General features: G+C 44.6%; 1 protein-coding gene across 1 annotated transcript in view; it reads right to left on the bottom strand.

The window, feature by feature from the left end:
• Positions 1-10,000, bottom strand: part of igsf9ba (immunoglobulin superfamily, member 9Ba) — an 86,140-nt gene that overhangs the window by 24,032 nt on the left and 52,108 nt on the right. The window contains 2 exon segments of the mRNA XM_048267008.1: positions 1,468-1,618; positions 9,783-9,902. Of these exon segments, the coding sequence (XP_048122965.1) occupies positions 1,468-1,618; positions 9,783-9,902 (271 nt within the window).

The following is a 10,000-nucleotide window of genomic DNA, read 5'->3' as shown; positions in this document are numbered from 1 at the left end:
ACCAGAGATCTCGCAGGAGGGGCCTAAGTCTACCTGAGGGTATTGTGCCACAGACGCATGCCTAGGTACTTCCGTGCTTGCCGGGCCATCCAGCTCTCCTGCTTACTTACACCATTCACTTCACTATTTCTGTAGAAAACCCGTAGCCCAATTACATGCCCGCAGTTAGGCCTGTTTTAAAAATATGATGATAGGGAAAAGTATCATTCCAGCTGAGGGCGCATTCACACTGGGTCCGTTTAACTGGACCGTACCCGAGTGCGATTACTGCCCCCTAGCCCTGACCCAGCTGGTCTCTGTACACATTACATTTTTGTTTGCAGAGCTGGATCCTTTTATGTCATAAACAGATAGCATTCAAACTGCACCGGAGTTCTAACGGACCGTACCTGAGACCCCCAGGATCCGGGTCCGCACCCAGGTTCGGTAGACTGCGTTCACATTAGCAAAAATCACAGAACTATCGGTCCAAATAAACTCGGGTCCAGACCGAGTGGTCTAGTGCAGGGGTTCTCAAACTTGTGTAGGCCGGGGACCCCTCATGGAGAGGAAAAATCTCCAAGGACCCCTCATAATCACAACACATAAAACTTTAGTTAATCATGTAGGTGTATAGCCTTTTTTCTGTTAGATGCTTATGTTATAGAGTGCTAATACCACAATAGTCATGTTAGAAAACTTTGACAGTATGTAGGATTTTTTTTTAAAGGATTGTTGTTTCTTTGTCAAATGTAGGCCTAATTGTGTTGAACACATAGTGTTTGCTTCACATAACTTTCATTTTGTTGGCAGTTAATTAATAGTAAAGTGTTTTGACGTATTGATGAAACGTATCAGCAGATCAATTGGGCAAATAGAGTACCGAAGCCATGACGTAGCGTTGCCAAGGCAGCAATTTCACTGGATCTAAACAAATCAATCTACCATTAGAAATCACCATAGCGGTGGCTTTCTTAATCTATTTCAATAATTTTACGTTTCTAAGACGTTAGTATATTTTTTTTACACTGTAGGAATCACATACTACAACATATATTCATACCAACACGATCAAATTTGTGACTACAGAGTTTTATTTTAGCATGGGTTTCCTCCATTAAAGAGACCTGCATGTAACTTCACAGCCTTAAATTCGTTTTGGCTTTATTTTTAAAATCCTTAAATTGAGAAGGCGGTAATATCCACTGGAATTTTGTTTCTTTCTATTACACCTTTGGCTTTATTTTTTTGGCAAACTTTTTTCAGGGACCCTCTGACAATGTGCTGTGGACCTAGGGGGTCCCAATTTTTATATTTTGTAGGACCCTCTGACAATGTTTGAGAACCAATGGTCTAGTGTAAATGCACCCGTGTAAATGCACCCTTAGTGACCTGTCCACTGTCACAGTCTCTCTGTGTGTTCCCTACTCCTTCTGACTGTACGCATGAGGGGGAGCGTGCTGCAGTAGTGCCCCCTGCTGGCCTCACCGATGACGATGATCCGTGTGCTGGCCGTGATGCTGGTCACCACGTTGGTGGCCACACACTCCCACTCCCCGTGGTCCTCCTTGCCCAGGGACACAAACTGCAGACTGCCACTCGGGAGCACGTTGTGCTTGCTCCGGCTGGGCTTCCCCACCTGATTCACACAAAGGCACACACACACACACACACACACACACACACACACACACACATAAATACACACACATACACACACATACACACACACACACATATATACACACACACACACACACACACACACACACACACACACACACACACACACACACACACACACACATACACACACACACACACACACACACACACACACACACACATACACACACATGCATGCACACAAACTCACACACACACACACACACACACACACACAAACATACATACACACACGCATACACACACACACACACACACACACACAGAGAGAGAGAGTAAAGATGAGGCTCATACATGTGTGGAGAGTTATGGAGCTGCTCATACTGTATGTTTGTACACACATATGTATATGTGTGTGTGTGTGTGTGTGTGTGTCAGTGTTGCGCGGGTTTGGTCACAAGCGGTCCGCGGTTGCCTGATATTTTAATCAACCCGACCGCAACTCGGACCGTGAATATTAATGAGGACAAAATTATACCCCACCCGCGATCCAACCCGCTTATTTACAAAATGTGTGCTTTTGGTTATAGCCTGCATGCAGTGTGAAGAGAGAGATACATTGAAAGATACATTGCTGGTCAAAACGTTAGCGTAAGAACTGGTTTATAATGCTGAATGAAGCACAAAGCTTTACTAAAGCACATCCACTGTTTAAAGTCACAAACACAAACGAACTAAGGTAACTTTTTTATGCATCGCATGAACCTATACATACCGGTAGATATGGCTGTGTAGTCTGTGCCATAACATTTATTTCTGCAGGCTGCCCGTTTTGGCTGTCATACTTTTAAATGGCTTCGCAAGACCATAACTTGTACTACGGTCATCTTCTTTAAGAACTTTTCCCAATATTTCCCATAGCCTAAATCGCTTTCCCTGAAGGGGTGTCTATTATTTTAACTCGCGTCTTCAGCTTCTTTACTGTTGACTTTACTGTATTGATGCTTTACTGTATTGATGCTAGCCTTCTCGTGATATTTTAAGTAGGCCTATTTGTAGAAAATATATATTTAATTAATTTTAACACGAAAATTAACCCAAAAATTGACCCGTCAGCAAATGACCCGAATATCATTAAGATATTTTGTTTATGACTCATAACGGGCAACCGCTTAATGTGTGTGTGTCTGTCAAGTCAAACTACAGTTTAGTAAAGCTTGGGTTTTACAGAAGGAAGAAAATGCACAAAAAAATCAAATAAAGAGGTGTTAAATTCACTAGACAAACGGAATATCAGATAACTGAAGGAATGCAGCTGATGAAAGCCCACGGCCACGGTGAAAGGTTGCTGTGAGACTCACCACTGCGGACATCCGTGGAAATATCGTGCAGAGCTGACTACATCTACAAAAACTGGAAAGGCAGCCGGTAAGAAACTGAACCTATTTCATTGGAGTATGCTGCTGCTTGTACCGGAATAGTTTGGTCGTGCGTGTGTAATGCAGGTAGTGTAGCGTTCCGTGTCATGTGTATGGCTATGTAACTCTGACGAATGTTTGTCTAGTGAAACACAATGGTTTAAATTGGTTATTGTTAATTTGCATGTTGTGTTTTAAAATGCATGGTGAGAATATGATGGGTGATTTGACTTGTAGGTATTGGATTATTGGTTAACTTGCTACTGCTAATGGGCTTGTGCAATATGCATTGGTAAACCATCAGGTGTATTTTAATTTCAGATGTATATTTTTCTATCGAATGTAATATTTTTCTACTGTGTAATTCATACTGGAGGGTAGATATTTAAATGTTTGCACATGTGTGGTTTCTACTAGTGCTGTGATTTGTGTTGCAAAAGCTTATATGTTTCTTTTCTTTTCTGTTGATGTTTGAAGGTTTTTTACCTAGTGAGAACCTATAGTGACAAGCTAGTAACAACCAATTCCTCATGGAAATTAATCCTTGCCATCAATTTACTGCTGTCCATTGAAAATGCAACTGGAAATAAGCTGCTGAAATCTGAATGAAAAGAAGAAGAAACAAAAAAGGACACAACTGAGTGGAATCCAGTTTTTTCTCCATGAAGACGAGTCAACTCCTTTTCAAGTTGGGGAAAACTGCACGAACCCTGCACAACTTGACAGTAAAAACACGCGAGTCCAGCAATCGAAGAGACTGTGAAGCAGTAAAGAACCGCAAGTCCAGGAACCGAAGAGACTGCGAAGCAGAGTCCAAGAACCGAAGACCGCTGCAAACAGCAAACAAGTTGATCCTCACGACTCAACCTGGAAAAGAAAACCGGATAAGTCAAGATAAAGTTACAAAAAAAAGCATAATTTATAATAGAACTTACTTTCTCATCACTGCCTGATCAAATCAAGACAGAAAGAAAAGTGGCAAAAGGAGTATTCTTACATCTAATCCACAACACTGTTAGGACTTATGAAGACATGTCTGAAGAAGATCTCAGGGACAGCTTCAGTCAAGTCACAAAAGCAAGTGAGAAAGTCATGGAAGCTAATGATGACCTGGAAGACAGATTCATTGCAGATCAGGAGGCAGAGGAGGAACGGGCAAGAGAAGGAGTATAGGAGCCTAGTGAAGGACTTTGTGCAATGGTGCAAACTCAATCATCTCCAACTCAACACTTCAAAGACCAAGGAGATGGTGGTGGATTTGCATTGATGGGGTCAATGTCGAGGTGGTAAGCACCTACAAGTACCTGGGTCTCCACCTGGACAATAAACTGGACTGGTCAGCCAACACTGACACACTCTACAAGAAAGGGCAGAGCAGGCTGTACTTCCTGAGGAGGCTGCGCTCCTTCAATGTGTGCAGCAAGCTCCTCAGGATGTTCTACCAGTCTGTTGTTGCCAGCGTCCTCTTCTATGCAGTGGTATGTTGGGGAGGAAGCACAAAGAAGAAGGATGCGGGGCGACTTGACAGGCTGGTAAGGAAAGCTGGCTCTGTAGTGGGAGCTGAACTGGAGTGCATCACTTCAATTTCTGACAAAAGGACCCTGAACAAACTGATCAACATCTTGGACAATGAGTGTCATCCACTCCACAGCACTATTGTTAAGCAGAAGAGCCTGATCAGCTGGAGACTTCACTCACTGCCCACAACAGACAGACTGAGGAAGTCATTCATCCCCAGGGCCATTGAACATTCATCCCCAGGGCCATAGTCTGTCTGCCTCTTCACCACCTCCATGTCTTGAACTGTCTGTCCACTAGCCACTTTACCATTGTCTTCTGCCTCACTGTTTGCGTGCTTTATTAGCACATATGCACAACCCCTCCCTCCATGCCACAGCCGAACTGTGACCACACTTATACCTTTCTTAATATAGTTATTTATATATAGATATATAGACTTTATTCTTTGCACAGTTGCACTGTTTGACTTACTCTTTTGCACCATCACCATGACACTCATTCACAAAGAGCACCTTATCTTACCTTATGCACAGAGGACCACAGGCTCAGTCCCTGCTTCAGCCATTGCAAGCGCACCTGATTGATTAATCACCCACTAGGTGGATACTGTTTTTTAGAATTTATTTAGATTAAGTTTTATTTAGTATAATTTGTATTTTACTATATTTAGTATATTTTTTATCTTCTACAGTCCTTATTGCTTAGTTGTGTTTTTTATATTATATACTTTTAATTACTTTTTCTGCTGTTAGTGAATGTGTGTGTGTAAGTTGTCTGTATGCTACTGTGACCTTGAATTTCCCCTAGGGATTAATAAAGTATCTATCTATCTATCTATCTATCTAGAGCTGGGTGCAGGAGCTGCGCTAACCAAACAGCAAAAAGCCAACCTAATGAATATTGCAAGTGAATGTGTGTCAAAACTGAAGGAGGTCAAAGGCCTAATTCAAGAGACACTTTGGTCCCGCTTTGGAGCTGCCAAAATCTTGACGGTGCTACAAGCAGCAAAAAAACGGTGCGAACACTAGGGCTGGGCGATATGGCTGAAAACTGTATCACAATATAAGTATTTCATATCAGTCGATATTGATAATTATTGATTTAAAAACAAATCTATTTCAGATAAGGACCAGAAGAAAAGAAGTTCAATTTAAACACTTTTATTTTAAACTTAACCTTCCTCTGATTTTAACCACCTCAGTTATCAATCAAAGCAAACAGGGAAAAGAAATAGCAACACAATCATGAAAAACACTCAAATAAAAAAAAGTCTGAATGAAAAGCAGCACTGGTTGAAGCCTGGAAATATTGTAAACAAAGTAGCTTAATTTGCTAGTTTATCATAGTCTACTGGTTAGACTGTTCAGTTAAACCACGTGTGTTTAAGTTTCAAATGAATACTTTTTCTCCTTGGGACAGGCCCGTTTGAGTCTTGGAAAATACTTTTCCATTTGCATCGGGATTGAGAAGACTAGAATTTAGCAGTCAATTTGAACGCAACAGTTTTGAACAAATTTGTGCAGCGTGCTAATGATGCTAACCAGATTTAATAGCAATTTAGCCAGTCGTCTTGCGATTGTGAATGTTTGGATGTGCATGCTGAGGATAAACCTGAGGAGAGAGAGAGAGAGAGAGAGAGAGAGAGAGAGAGAGAGTGCACGGGGCAAGGACTCGAGTCTGTTCTATCGCCTACTCTGATAGATTTCACATACTAGCTACAATGCAAGATACATTTAGCCTATTTATTTATGGACAATGTAAGGCTGGAGGTGTGTGTTGCTTTTAATTAATGTTCTATCAAACATATTTTTATTGATATCGATTACATGTCTATTGCGATACATATCGCTATCGTTTTATTGCCCAGCCCTAGCGAAACCACCGCAAAAATTAAACCCATTGCAAAGCTAGAGGAATATGACTCCATGCTCAACCATCTGCAAGAGCTGGTGAAGACTGCGAAGGAGGTGCATAGTCAATAAGTATAAGTATAAGTATATACTCTTTTGATCCCGTGAGGGAAATTTGGTCTCTGCATTTATCCCAATCTGTGAATTAGTGAAACACACTGCACACAGTGAGGTGAAGCACACACTAATCCCGGCGCAGTGAGCTGCCTGCAACGACAGCGGTGCTCGGGGAGCAGTGAGGGGTTAGGTGCCTTGCTCAAGGGCACTTCAGCCGTGCCTACTGGTCCAGGTTCGAACCGGCAACCCTCCAGTTCCAAGTCTGAAGCGCTAACCAGTAGGCCACGGCTGCCCAAAAAGACGCATCTCAGAACGGGAGTCGAGTGTGCTGACAATGGAGCTAAAGGCCCGGGCAATGAAGGAGATGGATCCCCCCAGGTGAGCAGAAGAATACCCAAGACCGTCTAAGGGAGCTTGAACTCACCTTCCCCAAGCTGGTGTTCAGAAAGGCCTACTTCATACAGGAAAGACAGAAGGAAGAGGCTGGAAGAGACTGAAAGGGCAGCACCAACCATACAGGAAAAACTGGAGGATGAGGCTGAAAGACCAGCACCAACACCAACCACTCCCAGCTATCTTGGGGCAACCATAAGACTGAAGCCAACAGCCCTGCCCACGTTTATTGGTGACAAGTGTGAGTTCCATAGGTGGAGGGAGGATTGTATAAGTATAAGTATATATACTTTTTTGATCCCGTGAGGGAAATTTGGTCTCTGCATTTAACCCAATCGGTGAATTAGTGAAACACAAACAGCACACAGTGAACACACAGTGAGGTGAAGCACACACTAATCCCAGCACAGTGAGCTGCCTGCTACAACGGCGGCGCTCGGGGAGCAGTGAGGGGTTAGGTGCCTTGCTCAAGGGCACTTCAGCTGCGGCCCACTGGTCGGGGCTCGAACCGGCAACCCTCCGGTTACAAGTCCAGAGTGCTAACCAGTAGGCCACGGCTGCCCATAAATAATTGGGAGGCGCTGCAGAGGCAAGGTGAGCCAACAGGTTTAAAGGAGGTGAAGAAATGCCAGGTGCTAAGCAGCCTGGATGGAAAACTCACCAGGGACTGCAAACTCACTGCCTACAACAATGCAGAAGATGTTTCCCATGTCCTAGAGAACTGCTATAGAATCCGGGCCGCCATCGGAATAGTGGAAGAGCTCCAGAACATGCCAGTCACCCAAAGCCACCAAGATAGGCAGCTAGCACCCCAGAGAGTCAGAGTCGTCAGAGACCTTGTGCTGTGGGACAGGCCTCTGGGAAAGACAGTCGGAGGAGCTCACCCAGAGCTCTTTGAGGAGGTTGTCATCTCCGCTCACATGTCCAAAACCCACTTCGCCAGGTCAATGAGCGCAGCTGCGGTGAAGTATGAGGTCACTGCCAAAGTCTGAGAGCTGCAGTCCTCACCAGAGAAAGCGGTTGGTTCCAGCTTCCAGGAGTCAAGCATCGTATGCACCAACCAAGACATCCTGGAATGGTGGCGATGGGATGCCATGAGAGGTGAAGCCTCCAACCTCGCTCCGTTCATGCACCTCAAAGAAAAGCATCAAGTACTCCAGCAAGATGGTTATGTCGGTGACATCCTTACCTCACACAACTTTGACCAGAGGAAAACCCTCACTGCATGTCCTGAGTGCTGGGGGCTTCGAGCTCAAGCCGTGGGACCTCTCTGGGCAAAGTGGGAGGAATGACAGCAGTGACGAGCAGAATGGCAAGCTGGAAAAGACTAAAGGAAAACCATTAGTCTCGCCAAACCAAATGGGTGACAATGACGACAAAGCACTTGGCCCCAACTGTATAATTGAAGAAAGCAAGCTCAATGTCTTGACTTCAGTCAGTTTCTCAAAGAGAAAGAAAAGGATTCAACTTGGCCGAGACCTTCTGCAAGGACTGGTCAGTCCTCAAAGGCTAAATGAAGACTTGAAGGGTGGCAAAAAGGGCCAAAGTTCTTGAGTCTGCCGGTGGAGGAGTGGCCAGTCAAGACTGCTAAAGAAATAGCAAAACCTGCCAGGGAATACAAACAGTACCAGAAGAGGGCAGAAGCACTGGGTACCAGAAGGGCCGAGGCACTGAAGCAAGAGCCAGTACGAGAGCAGAGCCAGGTCCAAAACGGGAAAAGGAGACCACCCGCAGAGTTGGCAATCCAGGGCCTGGTGGATGTCGAGAGGTTCAGTGTCATAAACAGGTTCATCAAGACTGGTGCATGGATCTGGAGATCATTAAAGAAAACCAGTGCACAACATTCAGCCATGGACAGAGCAAAGTGGGAGGCAATCTCTTCAACTGGAGTCACCAGAAAAAAAGGATGCCTCGAGACAGTGCCAGGCAACGCAAGAGGGCACCACTTTCCCAAGCACCTCGACAAACCGGCTGGACTATCAGTCTGGTCGGAGAGTGCAGAGCTTCAAGGAGGACGAAGGGAGTGCAGAAGCAAGGGTGATAACAGGTGATTGGTTATTTACCACAAGAGGACTGAACCTACTGCACCATTTTAAGTTTTACAACGTAGGACGACTTCTACCAAGTGAGATGGTCAAGGAGAAGTTCATCTTGTGGCAGAACCAATTGAGAAAGGAAGGTTTGACTCGGAAGTGGCGATCTCCCCAGTGTTTCCACAGGAAAGATCGAGTGGGAGGTGTCAAGTCAAACTACAGTTTAGTAAAGCTTGGGTTTCTTGAATTTCCCCTTGGGGATCAATAAAGTATCTATCTATCTATCTATCTGGTTTTACAGAAGGAAAAAAATGCACACAAAAAATCAAATAAAGAGGTGTTAAGTTCACTAGACACACGGAATATCAGATAACTGAAGGAATGCAGCTGATTACCGCCCTGTGTGTTTAAATCGCATTATGTAATACACGCGACGCAACCCAGAAACTCGCAGGTGCCTAATTAAACTCCACCCGGAAAAAGAAGCTAAAAAGGCCACGGTGAAAGTTTGCTGTGAGACTTACCACCGTGGACATCCGTGGAAATATTGTGCAGAGCTGACTACACCTACAAAAACTGGAGAAGCAGCCGGTAAGAAACTGAACCTGTTTCATTGGAGTATGCTGCTCCTGGTACCGGAATAGTTTGGTCGTGCATGTGTAACGCAGGTAGTGTAGCGTTCCGTGTCATGTGTATGGCTATGTAACTCTGACGAATGTTTGTCTAGTGAAACACAATGGTTTAAATTGGTTCCTTTTCAAGTTGGGGAAAACTGCACGAACCCTGCACAACTTGACAGTGTGTGTGTGTGTGTGTGTGTGTGTGTGTTGTGCGGGCACGCGTACCTTCCTCCAGGCGATGGTGGGGATCTCCGGGTCTCCAGAAGCAGCACAGGGGATGACCAGCTCTCTACCAGCCTCCTGACGGTACTCGCCCCCGGGCCGCACATTAAAGTAAGGGGGATCCTGCACAACACGCACACCCACACACACACACACACACACACACACAAACACACACACACATACACACACACACATACAAACACACATACACACACACA

This window comes from Alosa alosa, chromosome 16 (genome assembly GCF_017589495.1).
Source record: "Alosa alosa isolate M-15738 ecotype Scorff River chromosome 16, AALO_Geno_1.1, whole genome shotgun sequence".
Classification (NCBI taxonomy): domain Eukaryota; kingdom Metazoa; phylum Chordata; class Actinopteri; order Clupeiformes; family Clupeidae; genus Alosa; species Alosa alosa.
This window is presented reverse-complemented; position numbering and strand designations above follow the sequence as displayed.